The 17,833-nt window shown below is 46.8% G+C and overlaps 1 protein-coding gene across 3 annotated transcripts in view; it reads right to left on the bottom strand.

Moving 5' to 3' along the window:
* The window catches only part of SK (small conductance calcium-activated potassium channel), a 424,663-nt gene that overhangs the window by 190,337 nt on the left and 216,493 nt on the right, over nucleotides 1-17,833 (bottom strand). Inside the window, exons 4-5 of one of the 3 annotated variants that reach the window (XM_089573525.1) lie at nucleotides 9,780-9,833; nucleotides 4,537-4,872 (exon numbers count right to left, since the gene is read on the bottom strand). In XM_089573525.1, the coding sequence (XP_089429651.1) occupies nucleotides 4,537-4,872; nucleotides 9,780-9,833 (390 nt within the window). The remainder of the gene's footprint in view (nucleotides 1-4,536; nucleotides 4,873-9,779; nucleotides 9,834-17,833) is intronic. The other 2 variants (XM_089573527.1, XM_089573526.1) reach the window with 2 other exon arrangements.

Raw genomic sequence — 17,833 nt, forward strand, 5'->3', positions numbered from 1 at the left:
TACATTTTTAATATTATCCGACAACCGAAGAAATAGTTAGAAAAGAGAAAAAAAAACTGATCTTATTACACTTAAGTACGCCGCAATCAATAAATGAATGCTGAAATCTTGTTACGTCTTATATTTTTCACGACTGTACTGTGATGGCAACTGGCTTTACGGCGGAGGAAATCTTATATGCAGCCGGGGAGCAGATAACTGAGACAAATAGCATTAACGCGGATAACTTCGCAAGTTTGAGTAAGTTCATTATTAGAGCAGCGCTGTGCCTGTCTGTCCTCTTTGTTCGTGTCGCGTCTACCCTTGTGCTTTCCTAAAGTTGAACTGACGCTGATAGAAACACCGCGTATAACCTCACCCGACGCCAACATGAGTAAATGGACTCTCTAAACTACTTAAATATCACGTGAACATGAATGGAACATTTTCGAAAGTGCCCATTCATTTCGTAATCTGCCATTGGTCACTGCTCCCGGTGACGTAGGCTGTAGCGTATGACATCACGCTGGTAGTGGCAGAAACACGACCATGTTGTTATCGCTAGCATAAATGCTCTGCGATTCGTTGGCGCCGGGACGAATGACAGATCACGACGACCCATTTGACAAGTCTGAAGAGCTTTGTCGGCGTTCCTTCAGACTCGGAAAAGGAATGAGCGATGGCTGTGCGACAAATTGGAGGTTCACAGGGTAGCTAGCTGCGACGCAGCCTTCGAATCGGTTGTGTCCGTTATTGGTCGATTGCTCTGCAACATCCTGTTGTTTTCGTCACTACTGACGTCACGATCAAGAAAAAAGAAAGCGAACTGAAACGATACAGAATGTGGCCCCTGGATTTTAGATCCTGACGCTACTCGTTCTTGGGGCAGTGCCAGCCAAATGTGTGACATTGTCGCGCTTGCATCGGCAGTCAGCTGACCCAGCGGAATTTAGAGTCTTTTTCTTTTATAGCGATTAGTTTCACTCTCAGCTGCCAACGGCAGCAGCCGGCTCGCTTCCACGCATTTGTCGTTGCAGAGCTTTCAATTTTTTTTTTTCACGAACAATAACCGCTGAGTGTTAGCGCTGCAAATCATTTTCCTACCGACGTCATCGTGTCACACTGCATCTTTACGGTCCACAGTTCTTCATACTGTTTTCGAGCGCCCGGAGTCACAAAAAAGAGCGGGCGTAGCTTTCACCTAAAGCGGGGCTGGAACCTTCTGCCTTCCGCTTTTATACTAACAATAAAAACCGAAGAAACAAATACAAGGGCTCATTCTCAAAGCACGACGATTTTAGATTTGAAACTACCGCTCCCTAGTGAAATTCGCAGTTTGTATTTTAAATCTTAATACAAGGCACTTCGTTCGTGATATCGATTATTGAAAGACTAAGCTGAATAATTCGCAGAGGCTAAATCATCGCCGGAAAAGAGACGATAGAAAGGAACCGTAGACAACTGCTTACTCTTCACTGTTCAACCGAGCCATTAATAAAACACTGGATTCGGTTTTGCAAAGTGCCCATGGAATATTTAACGGGCCAGTTACCAATTTCAGGAGGAAGCAAAGAAGAAAGGAGCAATGAGCGACGAAATATCTGCAAGGTCATCTCCCTTTGCAACCGGCTCTCTGTGCTCTGCACTGCAGGGCCATGCGAATGCAATAGGCACCGCATTTTTCAAAGCATGCGTCGGGCACATTTCTACAACTACGAAACGCGTGCAACACCCGCCCGCCATTTGCATAACAACGGAAGACTGATAGCGAGGACAAGGAGGATACCCATTCTCAAGAGACATTACGCAATCCAGCGCATACTCACAAAAGAGGACCCCAGCTGGAGCGTTTCGATAAGCGTCCCCCGCTCTTTAAAAGGAATTGTGACCCGAGTAGACATTAACCACAACAAACACGGCGCTGTGCTGGCCGCCGCCTTAAACGCATCATGGATCGGCGGCTCTCCTCAAGCCACAAGTTCTCCTAAACCCTTCTCACATCGCCAACCGCCACTTACTCGCAAACTCTCACCTCCCCTCCCTCTCTCCCCACTTTCATTTACCTCCTCTCCCTTTTACGCTGCGGTTTACAAGGCTGCTGTGTTTTGGCGCCTCGAGCGAATTTATAGCCATGAGCGCCAGGCGCTCGCGAACGCGGGACCGCAGGCTCGTTTGCGGTGCGAGCCGTTTGAACCCAGCGAGACGTGCTGACCCCTAGCGGCACGTTTAGTCGCCGCGATGGTGTTTCTAAGCAGCGGCACCCCGCCATGTTCTCGCGCTACCGAGCCGCGGCGGTTATGAGCGGAGGTCGCTATCGTGCTAGCGGCTAGTTAGCGTTACCGAGCGTTCGACGACCCGCAGCTTCCTTCATCGTTACGGCCACGTGTCACGTGACGACGCGACGGACTAGCTAGCTCGCTGTGAGCCAATCTCCGTCAATTCGCGAAAGGAAAATGGCTACTGTGTATTGAGACGGATATATAAGGCAGAAGCAAATTGCTCTTTCTGGGTGGAAAAAACAATGCTAAGGAAGAGTAAACCCATCCCTGTGACAGCTTTCAACGATGACAAAGCACATTATCTTATTTCTTCCATACTTCTTGCTTTTTGCGTCGCGTTCTTGCCACTAATATCGGCCATGAAGAGTTTGTCGGTGCTGTGGTAACAGACCTTCAGCGTTCGCTTGCGACAGGGATAAGCGAGTACGTTCTCATTTGTGAGCTCCCTGTCTCCATGCCGCTAGTTCCTGCAGTTGCGAAACGTCTCATTGTTTTCACGCTGCTATGATCAGCATAGGCAACGACCCGTGCCAAGGTTACGTCGCTTGAGAATCGTAAGGTGAATCATACAACTTGCGAAACGAAGTCGCGTTCATTGTTCAGCGTGTATATCACGTGGGCGTGGCTTCCCTCGCAGGCTTTACTTTATGCTTCTTTTTGAGCAGTGTGGTGCGCAGGACGTTGGGTTCAGTAAGAATCTTTTAGTACCAATAGGGTGCTCCATGACAGCGTTAAAAAAAATCTCAAACTCCAATGCCTATAGAGTGTGAGAAACATCGGAAATGTTAGCGGTATATAGTGATCTGATTCCTTATCGGTACAGGCCCTATGAAAAGCGACCAGCGCTGAGGTTAGCAATAATTTAGGCTGGCGTCAGAAGCGATAAGTTGAACGTTGTTTCTCCCATCCTTATACAATTGAGGTTTGTATTTTGAGCGCAGCGCCCGTTAATTTACCTGCCTATACTACAGATTTTTCAAGAACTGAATACCGCCACACATTCGAAACATAAGCTTCCATAGAGTCCTCTAGACATGCTACGCCACCTTTCCCTTCTTATAAAGAAGTCCAAATCAGTTTCTGGGTGCCTCTGTCACTATTTGGCACCTGCGCTCGGTTGTAAATCGTCTGGCCTCTGCAGGCGAGTCGGTTTCCACAGGTCCGTCTGGCTGAGCTGCGCAAGTGTCTATGCGCTATGAGAACACTTTTTAGACGTTCGTTTTCTAGCCGGGGAAGGTCCCTAAATATCCACAAGTTCAATTCAGAAGTGAACAATCACAGAAGCAGGGACACATGAAATCACGGGAAAAGCTTAGACGGCACTTACGCCGAAGAATAAAGCCTGCTCGTACGTTGAAGACAGTACGCTGTCATCTCGGGGATTAGTGTGGGCGATAGTCTTTAGGAATACAGGAAGGCATTCAGTAAGCTATTTAGCTGGCAGATAGCTTTGGTGAAGGCCTGAGACGGCTTCAGTGCTATCAAGTACATCCGTGAACTTTAGTGGTACTGACGAGGTCTCTCTTCTTAGACCTCATCGTACAACCTGCCATCAACTACAAGAACTCGGTCTTCCCACCGATACCTGTCTGTTCTGAGGAGTTCTCTCAACATTACCCTCTTCGTGTCCTTCCCCGACTGATCGGCCAGCGGCAGTCTCTTCAGCTGGAAACGGATGCCACTTCGAAATCCTTCTTCTTCACCTGAATTCCGCGGGCTCTTTTGCATTAGCCACACTACGGGAACTGTTCTCTCTTTCTCATATAGCCTGGCCGTGGCACGGCATCCGTTCCAGGTCTCCTATCCCATCCCCATTACCTCTAGAGAGAACAGCGAGACTCACTGCATCGGTAAAATATGGCCGCTGCTGAGGGCAGACCTATTTTCCTGGACCTATGCAGCACCGGTTTAGAGGACCCAGGTGGAGGCGACTGCCCTACTTATGCAATTTTATCTCTTATTTCGAGCAGCCTCATCTCGGCATGGCGCCTTCGGCTTTATTATGATGTTTTGTCCTTGATAACAGTTTGCTTTCAATGACTACCCGAACAGGCCGTAATATTATTGTTTTTACTAGATGAAGCCGAATCTAAACCCCCCCCCCCCAAAAAAAAAAAAAATAAAAAATATCACGCTGTACCCAGACATAGAGCTACTACATGCTCAAGTCCAGCGCCACCATGCAGCAAGAGTGCGTTGCTTGAGTTGTCTACGTCTTGCAAATTTCCCCGAAAGATGGAGACAGGCATCCTCTCCAAGGCGGGAAGCAGCTACGCACCTTTTCGTAGACGTGCGCCGCGGAGAGCTCGTTCTCGACGACCATCATGATGATTCCGAATAGGGCCATGACCAGGGCGTAGTCGCTGATGCGCTTGCGCTTCTCGAAGAGCGCCTTGCGCCGGCCCAGCCGGTAGCCCACCGAGGGCTTGTGGAAGCGGCCTCCCGGACCGAATCCCCCGCCGGTGGCGCCCGCCGCGGCGCTGCCGGACAGCGAGCCCGAGGCGCCCTTGAGGAAGCGCCGCAGGTCGCCGTCGCCCCCGACTCCAGCGTCCGTGTGCACGCCCACCAGGGCGATGCCCGCGCCGTCGCTCTCGGTCGAGTGCTGCTGCGCCTGCTTTAAGGAGAGAGGAGGAGGGGAGGGGGAGAGAGGAAAAGGTGGAAGGTAGACTGTCAGGGCCATCCACGCCATCGGCAAGTAAGACGAGTAAGCGAGAGCAAAGCCTCAGCGAAAAAGCCCAGCATCATGCAGTGAGTGCGCAGACAAGCCATCGGAAAGCCGACAAGTGTGAAAGCTCAGTGCGTGCATGCAGCTTCTATGTTCTCTGCTCGTTCTATCAAGGCGATGTCAGTCCACTCGACGATGATGCGACGCCAAGGGAGCAACGTGTGTAAGGCCATATGTGTTGCTCTTGTGTGCACGCATCGGTCCACTTGCTGCAAGCTCGCTGAGTTACTTTGATCGTCTCTCTCCCACCGCATCGGACGCAATCAATCAATCAATCAATCAATCAATCAATCAATCAATCAATCAATCAATCAATCAATCAATCAATCAATCAATCAATCAATCAATCAATCAATCAATCAATCAATCAATCAATCAATCAATCAATCAATCAATCAATCAATCAATCAGAGGACGTCGTTAATACAGTGGCTCAGCCTTTCAGACCTGTTTCCTTCTCCATTTACCGTTACACACCAAAATAGCGACGCGCCATATCGCGAAACTAACATATTTTACCTGTATAACACCTCTTACGTTTAACGCGGGTTCGATCCCGGCCGCGGCGGTCGAATTTCTATGGAGGCGAAATTATAGAGGTCCGTGTGCTGTGCGATGTCAGTGCACGCTAAAGAACCCCAGGTGGTCGAGATTTCCGGGGCCCTTCACTACGGCATCCCTCATAGACTGAGTCGCTTTGAGACGTTAAACCCCCATAAACCATAACAAATCTCTTACATTTACGGTGTATATTTACGTAATTACCTCCTGTAATTAGACGCATGTTATTATTGTGTACGAATTACGTAATAGAGTATTACTCGACATCAGGCGAGCAGCCTCCAACCGTCGTTAACTCCAGCCCGGCGCCAAATTAAAACGCGATGAAGCTTAACTAAAATCAAAACGAAGCGAATTAAAAATAACCGAACACAAAGAAAAGGCAATCCCATATATTACAGATGCTTAGCCACTGAAATGCATATTCAATAACTCGAACCATTCCCTGAACTCCACACTCCAGAAATAATTTACTCGCTTACAATGCGAGCCACTCCTTTAGCAATCATCAATTAAACGCACGCGAATTATTTCATATAACTATATCTAGGACAGCCCAAAAACGAAAAATAGGTATTGTGCATTTAGTTCACAAAGTTATACAGTAGGCCACTACGGACGCCGCAGCTTTCGCTAAGTCTGGGTCCACTGGAAAAAATTACAGCGTCACGCCCCGGTCATAATTCGGCTGTAACAGTCGGAAATCGTACATCGCACTCTATTCTCAGTAGTAAAATATAGCTGCAGTAGAAAGCCGTAGTAGAACGCCATAGAAGTCACTGTGGGCGGTACAACAACGGAGAAGAGAAGCGTTCCTGTTGTATCCTGCTCATTCTCCCCTGTATTGAACGTGATGTGATTCTAGAATGACCTGAGCGCACGGGCACTGCTTCTGTTTTGCTCATTACAGATTCTTGGCGGTGTATCAGTTTCATGCGCTTCGATGAAACGTATGTAGAGCTTTATCTCATATGCGAAGCTCCGCTGGCCTGCTTTCGCGGCTGTTGCGGCAGGGCTACGGGTGTTTCTCGGGTCTGTGATTAGTGCAGTGTTCTGATCTGAAGCGTACTCTGCAATAATTACTTGAGCTCTTCGTTTAGAGTCCCCCTTCATTTGAAATGAGAGCACAGTCGCGCTTTTAGAGGCTGGTTAAGCCGTCGGTTTTGGTTTGGCTCGAACTCGTGTTATGCGAGGCAGCTGACTTTGTTTGCCAGACCCGACCATCTAGTAGGTTTGCTTGACTTAATTCACCCGTGTATTCGCTGTGCTAAGATATCTGCCACGTGGAAAGAAAGCAAAAGGTAAAACTGTACTATAGGATACAATCCCATACGTGTATCAACATATTTCGTTTTTTTTTTCTAGGTAAACATTGTCGGGCTTTAGTAATTTCTCAAAAAATGGTTAAACCAGTCGGAATTCGCGACGGCAGCGCGCAACTCGTAATTTAGGAATAATGCGATATATGAAGTTCGATTTACCTCGCTTGGCTATCACAGTGCACTTACTGATGTACGATCAGTAAGAAATCAGCGCAGGTTTCATGCCATTGCTTATGCGTTGACAGAAAAACATAAAAAAAGGCGCACAGACAGGGGAACGGCGGATAAGTACTCAAGAAGGAGGCTATGCCACTTTCTTGCGGAATGACGAAATACGGATTGCTGTGGGTATTATAACGGCTCTACCCGCGAGGGGGACGCTGGATGGCTTCACGGCGTTCGAAGACGGCGACAGGTGCTATGAATAGCTCGACTGACCTTTGAGCCTCCTCCATAGCTCACGTGATTCCTTGATGTGACGTCACGACAACACCCGCTATATATATATATATATATATATATATATATATATATATACCCTTCGGTTTGTAGTGTCTCGCTAATCAGCTCCAATGCCATCCATGAACGTGCCGTCCTACAGTCGCGCTCGTTACTGTCCCAGAGAAGGTGGAGGGCTCGAAGCGAGTCCTCACTGCAACGTAAAATTTCCGTAATTTTTCGCACCCGATTAACGTAATAAGCTCCAGTACATTTTTTTTCCGCCGGAGTAAAACAAGACATTTTATGGAACAAAAAAGTTCGTAACGGAAATCAACCGCTCTCTCCACGAAAATAAGCGCTAAAAACGTAGTTGTGTTGCCGATGTTACCAAGACGGAAGTGACAAAGCGACTAAAACGAAAAACTGTATAAATCTAGTTCTTCAAAGTCATCAATATATATTTAGTTGACAACTCTGTAAACCTGCGACAATGTTGTCTTTAAAGAAAGCCTCAAGAAATAATAATTACAAGGCCTAGTCGGTAACAAGAGACAACTGAAAGGAAGTCCATATAATCGGCTCATGCTTAGTGTTGCAGCTTGCTACGCACTTGTTTGATTTGTGTGACAGAAGCGCGTAACGTCAACGTCTGTTATATTTAAGAGTGATATGGCGCTGCCTCGCTTTATACGGACAGTTCTGACATGCTGTATTCAGTCATATACACGTTAAAGCCGAGGCCGCAGTCAACTGGACAGCACATGACACAAGCTTTTACATTTAGTTTTCTCCTGATAAGCGCCAGGAATAAGCTTTCCCCAGTGCGCTACTGCGCAGTTGTGGAACTCATGTGGTTGCTGTCGGGCTGAAAAATGCTGAATGTACAGGTATCTAAAACTGCTAATTTTAGCGCCGAAACACAAGTTGCCGGGAATGACACCCGTTCTCCCAATTGTCGTCAGGTTAAAGCCAGTCATTGCTTCATCGCGTTCAAAACCTCAAGCTCCAACGAGCTTTAGAAACCGAAATGGAGTCTTATAGTCGTATAGTAGTCTTACAGTAATTGGCCTTTGTGAAGATTTTCGCTCTCTACATCGAGATTCGAAGTCTACTTTGGAAATTGATATCCGCAATAAGGTTACTTAAAGAACATTTTTGTTTTTTATTTAATTTCCGGTCCATGTTCTTCGTAGGCTCTTTCCCTCCTGGACCTCCTCCTCTCAAGAGAGTAGAATGTCGGCTGTAATATCAGGTTTCGAATAAAATATCCTCTTCGCCCCGTGGTGGCTCAGTGGTTATGGTGCCTCGGTTGCTGAACCGAAAGACGCGGGTTCGATCCGGGTCGCAGCGTTCTCATTTCGATGGAGGCAAAATACTAGAGGCCCGCGTACTGCACGATATGAGTGCTCGTTAAAGGTCCCCGGGTTGTCGTAATCCGCCTTTTTTCACACGTCTGCTCTGCGCATGCGCGATCCTCCTCCTCCAGCTCCACTGGTTGAAAACAGACCGTCAACTCCTACTGCGCATGTGCACTTCACGTTTAGCTACAGGCGCATACGACAGATGGCAGCGCCTGTGTCTCCCACGCGCATTTGTTTTCAACCAGTAGCAGACGAGTTTTCGCCACTCCCCAGAGGGCGCCACAGCTTGTAAAAAAGGCGCATTATCCGGACTCCTCCGCTACGGGGCCTTTGATAGCTTGTGTCGTTTTGGGACGACAAACCCCATAAACCAAACCAAACCAAACCAAACCAAACCAAACCAAATTTTCCCTTCCTCTCTCTCTTCACAAACAAATCTTAGTAAGCACGGCCAATGTTAGCGCCTATAGGCTTCTGCTTTCACTTTAAGCCGCGCTTAGAGCCTCTTGAAAGGTTGCTCGTATTTCTGGGGTAATTATTTTGCTAAGAAGAAGCTGCAAATGTCGCAAGCTCGGAACAACGCAGGCATGAGACGGTAATGTGACATTTAACCTTATGCAACAAAAGCGATTGATTAATTGATAATGAGTCGGCAGACACAAAGCGTGACAACGGTCACACACACGCTGTCAGGATAATGAAAGCAACGTTAGTTGCGTGCGAAAACGAAGCGATGGCATGTGTACATAAAGAGGAATCGGTTCAAACGTAAACTATGACGCAGATGTCGTTAGTTGCGGGTGTCAATGGTGTGCAACTGTACGGAGTAGGATTAAACTGACGAGATGGCACACTGCAGTCATGGTACATATGCACGACAAACGTCAGAGACAGGGACGGCCTTAATGTAGCAAAACAAAATTAACGATGTTCGGAGTGGTTAGGTTGGAAGTGCGAGTGTGTTGATGGATAAACTTGCACGGTTATAAAATACTTTGGTAAATCAACTGGCGTTTCTGTAGCACACACGCTTTCAAACCGCACAGCAGCCACAAAAGCGAAAAGCCTCTTTGCGTGCTCCTTATCCAGACGGAGGCGAAAGATTGCTCACTTGGTTGCAGTCAGCGCAAAGCTCTCCAGCACACAAGCTTGCATTGGGATTTGCCTGCAACAACGTGATCGGCACATACGGTCACCACACCTCCTTGTTCTAATCACGCCTGCACCGACACACCCAGAATCTAGACGTTCCTATGCATCCTCCAAGACTCCTACCCAGCTTTTATTTTACCTTTTCCGCACCGTTCTCCTTCTCCCTTTAACTCCCAAATTCTCTTCCTTATGCAGAGTAGCATGCTAGCGATTTTTAGACGCCGGTTAAATTCTCTGATTCTTCATTAAAGGGCTTCTCTCTCTCTTTCCCTCTCTCTCTTTCTCTCTCTGGCCAACTTGCAAGTGACCATCAGAATAGAACGCTGGTCAAACAAACAAAACAAACTAAGTGTTGTGCAGAAGCACTAATTCCGCTTAACCACATGTGTGGCTTGGTTACAAGTACGGGAAAAGAGGCAAAGAAAAGAAAAAAAAGTGCACTCGAAAGGAGGCGAAAAACAAACATATATAGAGAGTTCAAACAAGCACTAAAAATGCAAAGTTTAAATTCCGACACGTGAGTGGGCAACAAAACGATATCTGGTCACTCTTAACACACGCATAACGCATTCAGACTTCGGTTCTCCAAGGAGTGGGAATTCAGCTGCCATTGTTCCCTTACTACGTAATTATTTTCACACTCTTTGAAAGCCAAATTCTCGCTCACCATGCTTATCCGAGGCACTGCGAAGCGTTCTCTCTCTCTCTTTCCTTCTCTCTCTTCCTCTACATGCCCTGAAAACTGGTCCTTAGAGCCGAGGAGAACAGAGAACTGCGCAACGCCGACACACTGTAGGGCAATTCCTGCTGCTCTCAGTGAAGCGACTAGTTAGTTCGTCCGGCTCGCCCACGCGTGTACGGCACGGCCGGAGGAAAAGAAGCGGAAGGGGAAGCGAGGGTGGAAAGGGGGCGAAGAGGGGGCGAAGAGGGGGGCTCGAAGGGGGGCAAGCGATCGTGTCGCTGCAGGCGCGCGCCCGCGCTGACTCGTCAGTTGCTCGTCGTTGTGTATCGCCGGCACGCCGACAGCACGTACCGTTCCAAGCGAAGGAACGCGCGGAAAAACACGCCTGTCACGTGCACACGTACACATGGCTTTCTTTTTCATTTTTTGGGAAGTGGCACATGGACGGTTCCGCATAGCTTCAACTAAACAGCTGCACATTAAGTATAGAGCATAGGGGTGGACATTAACCGAAGTTGCTGGTTACAATATGGTCATATGGTCGCAAAGGAGTGCCACTGTCGCACAGATCGACACGAACTGGCCGTAACAAACTTCTGACGACCAGAAATGCGCTGTTGATATAGGTCTTTTTGTTGCTGCTTGTCGCCGACGGCGCCAGATATTCAAGAGTGATGGTAGACTAAAAGAAAGGGAAAACAAGAAACTCCGCAAAAGTGTGATGTCCTCGAACACAAAACAGCTGGATGCAGAAGCCAAACGATGGCCAGTTCTCGACGCTGGCGTCCATATATTGTGTTCTGCATACTTCTACTCTGTCTCCATCTTTCTCAATATTGCTGTCGCCTGTTCTCATCACTGGCGGATTACGTTCAAGAACGGGTGCAGTTATATACTTGCAAGGAAGCTTGCGGAATGCTGCAAGATGCGAATCTACAATCACGATTTGAGCACATGAATCAACACGGGTGTGCATGGAGTTGCCCATTTCCCCACCCTCGATCCCTATCGATCAAAGAAAAAAAAAAAGAAAAAAAACTTGCATGAAACATAGATTAACACCGGTGCTCAACACAGAAAGAATGAAAAAAAAAATTAACACTGACATTGCTGCCCATATAACGGTGCCGAAACGCTTACTTTAAAAAAAAATAGTAAATTGGTTTTCCAGGAAAGGAAATGGCGCGGTACCTGTCTCACATATCTCGGTGGATATTTATTTATTTATTTATTTGAACATACTGTTAGTCCCTTCTTGGGACTGTTGCAGGAGTGGATTTATAAATAACAAAGATGCAAGTTAACAACACAATAATACAAAAGCCAGTAATCAGGTTTAAAAGACAAGAAATCAGCATTCATATGCGGAATCACATCGAATGAAAAACAGAAGACGGAAGAAAGCCAACTCTGACCTTCAAAACATGTGTTCAAACACGTCTCAAAGTATTCCTTAATACAATCATACACTTGGTACATGATCGAGTGAGCAAAAAAAAAAAAAGCTACAACATAAGACCAATACAGACTATGGATGGACATCAAATCTGGCTTGATGACAAAACTGATGAGGCTGCAAGCTCCATGAATTTACTAAGGAATGCTGCGCAGTTATAGATTTATCTAGGGCGTTCAATTCCCTTACTGCTCGGGAACCGCGCCGTAAGGGAAGGGGGGCCAGTAATATAATTTTGGCAATATTATTTCGAATTCGTCCTTACCTTCAGCTTCTTATTCATATTATAAAATATCCGTCGCGTCTCTACGAAGGCTCTCTTGCGGTGCGATGCTATCCTCGGCAGATTCTTAGAGCGTAAGCACGTGTCCGATGGATACCAACCCCGAGCAAAATCGTCCACTGTCTGTTCGCCTAGCTTGAGCGCTCCACCCCGCGGCACTGCCCGCGCATCGCATTGTCTTCTACGTAGCACTAATCTGTGCTTTCACACTGATTCGAATGCAGCAAACATTCTCTGTAGCTTTTTACCATGAAGCCCCAATTCAATCTCCTCAGACCTCCCGTAAGCATCGAAGAATACTACCGCAAGTACTTAGTGACAACAAGTAAGATATGTCCACTCTAATTGCAAGTCGACTCCTGTGCCGTGCTGAGTAGTTTATCAGACGGAAGCAGCGCCTCAAAGCAGGAAACGGCGGAGGGGAAAGTGTAGACGCGCTCAGAACGAAACGCCCGCTTCATGGAACACGCATTCTTGCGTGCGCGCACAATGACGGTAAACAAACGTGGGCAGCTTCGTCGTTCCGACTCGGCAAACATTGAGTGAGACCTAAAACGTTGCTCGCGTGAACCCTTCGCTTTTTTTTGTTTTCCCATTTTTTTCTTTCGTCAGACGATTTGCTGAGGCTGCCAGTTTGAAGGACCGAACACGATTTCAACCGGCCGAGTTCTGTTTCACGGTGATGCTATCTCAACGTTGCTAAGGCTGCAAAGCGCAACTACGGCACGTCCCCGAATTGTTTACCTCGTGTGATTCGAACGCGTCCGCAGCCAGATGTGAGACTTTGTAATTACTTCTTTCCTCGTCACTGAATAGCAGACAAGGGAATAGCAAGAGGTTTTCGTTATGACACACGTGACGAAAGCCGAGAGTCCCCGAAACTAAGGTGCATAGAGGGATGTCTTTTTTTATAGTTTTCACCTATGCGAGATTAATGGAATCAGAAGAAAAACCACCACATGCTGCCGCTGGAATCCGAACCCACGACCTCCGAATTTCGCGTCCGGTGCTCTACAAACTCAGCTACGGCGATGGCTATCTAATATTCTGCCTTTTTTTTAGGGGGGGGGGGGGGGGGGGGGGTATCTATATGTAGTTTAACCGCACCTGTATTAAGTCGAAAGTCTTTAATGGCTCATACTGTCGTCCGTTAGCAGAGGGTGTCACACCTTTGGCAGCGTGTTCGTGTTAACTCGGGAAATAAACAAGAAAGGAGAGAACGAATGGTTGCTTCAGATAGAGGAAGAAAACATGAACCTAGAAGCCAAGTTTGATGACTGTAGATTAGTTAGTTAAGTAATTATAGGCAAATATGTCGAAACTGCGTCGAAATAGCATGGACGTCGGTATAGCCACGGGAACGGTGTGACGTCACATCCACCGAAAGTCGTCACGGCATAGTGAATATTGTCACAGAATGGTCGGAAAAACTTCGGATTTGTGTCAAATTAGATGGAAAAATGTGTAATAAAGCGTAATTAACACTTAACATCTCCGAAAGATGATGCATACTTTGAGTATCGATATATCCACGGGAACGGTGTGACGTCACATCCACCAGAAGTCGTCACGACACAGTGAAGATTGTCACAGAATGGTCGGAAATATTTCGGATTTGTGTCAAATTAGATGAAAAAATGTGTAATTAAGCGTAATTAATACTTAAGGTCTTCTAAAGATGTATACTTTGGGTATCGAAATAGCCACTGGAACGGTGTGACGTCACATCCACAGGAAGTCGTCACGGTATAGTGTCCTCGGCTTTCGCCGCTAAACATTTTAGTTTCCAAAGTGTCCTCGCAATTTTTACCGCGATTGCCACGTAGGAACGCGGCGCTGAATGTTATTCAAGCCCGTCAAAAACGCTAGTGTGAATTGAAACGTGCTCTACGCGACAGCGTCGTTAACGTCGTTCTCATTATTTGATTCCAATTTGGAGTACAACCTCAATTAGCTATTTGCTGTGAATCTCTTACGTGGCCTCCTTTGGTGAGAATTAGCCTATTGTGCGGCTGGGGACAGAAATTTCTAGGACGCATGCCTAGCAAGCGAAGCTAACACCTCGCTTGTTTGCCGGTGGCTTTAGACGATGTGGGGGTGAAACTGGAGTTCACGTGCTTAAACGAGTGACAGTAAAATGAAACCATCGCCGATAGAGGTGTGGTACCTTTGCACCCAGATCGCTTTCTGAGCGGAATACGGACCGCGCGTCGGCTATTAAAGCCTTCTGACGCGTTACATGGCGAAAATTAATCAATGTCTGATGCATATGAAAGAAAAACTTAGGCCTACTTCTGCGCTGTCACCACAAAGCAGCAAATATTTCAAGTCCCGTTACACAGCACGATAGAAGAGTTTCAACATGGAAGAGTGGTCCATAGTATTCTGTTCGCTGCTGTACGAGCATCAATTTTTATCACGTTTATTTACAGCCAAAGGTCAAGGAAAGATTACCATGCGGTTGCGAAATTTCTTTGCGACATCGCCACTGTACCGGCATTGAATAAAACACACTGAAAAAAAAAAACGCGAGAAAAACAGCATTCCAAAGGGCATTAAACTTTTCTCTTGCGAAGCCAAAGAGAAAGAAAATTTTCTCTGGTTGTTTACTTAGGTAAACAACGACACCAACAACTTTCCTCCGCGACCACAGCGCCCATTTTCAACCGCGGCGTCAGTTGCAGCGGACGTGTCGGAAACAGTAGCGGACAAAGGGCGAGTTTCGGAACGAAAGAGAAAACAGGACCCAAAGTTTCGGCCAATTAGGCTCGAAACGGCCACCTTGTAGCGTTAAAGCTTGTTTTCCTATCCGTACTTGCTGTTCTGACTGAGCATTTCAGTATTTGCTGTTCGTGCACAGACATGGCGACTCTTGGCAGGTGGTCTAGGCAGCGCACAAAACAAGCTCCGCCGGGTGTTTTGGACTTTGCTTTTCTGTGGGGTCCGATCGATCACAACAAAAACTTCGGTTCCAGCCCTCGACTGGTACGATAGAACGACACAAGCGAAAGCCTAAGTAGGGCGTAGTCGGAGGTGATTCCGCTCAAGAAAGAAGTGGGGTTGTTTCTTTCTGCTCTTTCAACTTCAAGGTAGGGCCTCGTTTTTGCATTTTCAATTTGGAGCTCACTCATTGGTACCAAATGTAAATAATTCAGTTTACGAGAACTGCACCCCGCAGTCCTCCTCACGTTTTGAACACTTAACAAAATGACCTACTTGCCTCGTTCGTGTATCGATGTAGAGAAGAACGCCTAGGAAATAGAAAACTACTGAATACACGTTGCTGTCAAATACCACAGCCAAGTAGAAATCATGAGGTGCATTTGCATTTACTACCGGTGCCAAAGAGTTAAATGATGCCTACTTTTGCCTGCTATGAATGCGTTTGACTAATCCTCACACATATTTTGTTAAAAAAAAAAAAAAAACCTCAGTAGAAACAGAATAACAAAGAAGTTTTTTTGTAAATAAATTCTAGTTACTTGAGTTTAGTTTGGTTTATTGGGGTTTAACGTCCCAAAACGACTCAGGCTATGAGGGACGCCGTAGTGAAGGGCTCCGGAAATTTCGACCACCCGGGGTTCTTTAACGTGCACTGACTTCGCACAGCAGACGGTCCTCCAGAATTTCACCTCCATCAAAATACAGCCGCCGCGGCAGGTATCGAACCCGCGTCTTTCGGGCCAGCAGTCGAGTGCCGTAACCACTGAGCCATCGCGGCGGGGTTCTTGTTATTTGAATATTTACTGCAGTTACATTTGCGTTTACAGATTCAACAGTCAAATATACGCCATGTTATTTTCCCTATTACGGCAGAGGCGTCGTCGACCGCTCGAAGCCGTGGGATTCTACACTGCATAGTATTATGTTAGGCGAAAGGATAAAAGAAACTAAGAGGATGGAGGGAGGGGTGGCTTCAGGAAGGTTATACTCTTCGCACAAAACCAAACAAAACCAAACAAACGCCGCGTTTTACTCTAGTTAGCTTAAACCTAAAAATATCATCTGAAGATTTCTTCACGCAACGCGCATCTTTTAACGCTGGCCACCTAGACACGCTTAATTCACACTGAAACACCACGCTTACACGATGCACAAGGAGCGAGAAGCACGAGGAGGACGACAGGAGGAACGATCGCGATCTTTACTGCACGGTAGTAGCTCGTTCGTAATGTGCAAGTGCCCCACGAGTGTGGTACTCAGCAGAAGCTTGGTTAACTAGGATAATCTTTTTTCCCTTTTAACCGCCTTCGAGTGCCTCCTTCTATTTTAGTTCTCGTCTTCTGAGCGGTGGGGGGCGCTGCTAGCCAGCAATAACCTGGATGACCAACGGGCCCTCTTACAACATGTCCGCAGGGAAGCCGAAGCCAGTGGAGCCCTGGAATGAGGGTCCCACACATAAGCTCGCACAACAAATGAAGGTAGGGAGAAAGCAGGAGCCAAAAAACCCGGCGCACATGCCTCGGGATTACATTTTGCGTGCGTAATTAGACCGACTTCTCGGTTTGAAGAAGGAAGGAGAAACTTTTTTCAACCACTTTTGGGCCTCCCTTAATTTCAAAATCAACTCCTGGCACACGCGAACAAGCTTCAGTAATTATGTGAATTAAGACTTGGGGCATTTAACCTCTATAGCTCCAGCATAATAACGATAATATGGACACAGAAATATTGTAAATACACCGACACCGACACCCACAACCCTAACCTAACAGACACATAATCACGCTATAAGCTACACAAGTGCAATGATAAACAAAATAAAGATACAGAAGACATCCAGCTGCGGGTGCGCAGGGAGATTATCAATGCCGGTACGCCGCACTGCGCCAGAAACCGGGAAATTTATGCTTATGGTGTTTAACGTCCCAAAACAACTCAGGCTATGAGGGACGCCGTAGTGAATGGCTCCGGAAATTTCGACCACCTGGGGGTCTTTAAGGGGCACTGACATCGCACAGTTACATGGACCTCTAGAATTTCACCCCCATCGAAATTCCACCACCGCGGCCGGTATTGGACCCGTGTCTTTCGGGTCAGCAGCCGAGCACCATGACCACTGAGCCACCGCGGCGGCCACCGGGAAATTTATCCGCACGACGTTAGCTAAACTAGGAAGTAAACGTAAGCAACACTTTAGTGCAATTTAGGTGAAATGCCTTCATAGCTGAACTGTTCTGCGCTATGCGAAGTTTATTTTGCGAGGAAATAATTAACGTTCACCCTGCTAAGGGTCCATGGTGCCCATGACCTGATCCAAGAAATGCATGCAACGTTTCTTTCAGCCTGGTCCGAGACAAAATGTGTCACTTTATTTCAGCATTACTAATGAGAAAAGCGCGTTCATAGTGACGCTGCGAAGTGCATTAAAAAAAAGTCCTTTAAAAGTTTTAGAGACACCTGCGCACAGCTCAATCTGTATCAGCAGTGACGTCTAAAATAAAATCGACTTCCACAAAAAATTTCCGCGAGCCGACATAAACATAAATATAAATAAAATGTACCTTACATTTTCAACATAAGAAAACAAATAAGCGGTGTTTCTTGTCATCATATTTCATTTTCTGATTCGGAATTTGCACCTGCGACTAC

Source organism: Amblyomma mixtum, chromosome 2 (genome assembly GCF_055824585.1).
Source record: "Amblyomma mixtum isolate Tamu chromosome 2, ASM5582458v1, whole genome shotgun sequence".
Lineage (NCBI taxonomy): Eukaryota > Metazoa > Arthropoda > Arachnida > Ixodida > Ixodidae > Amblyomma > Amblyomma mixtum.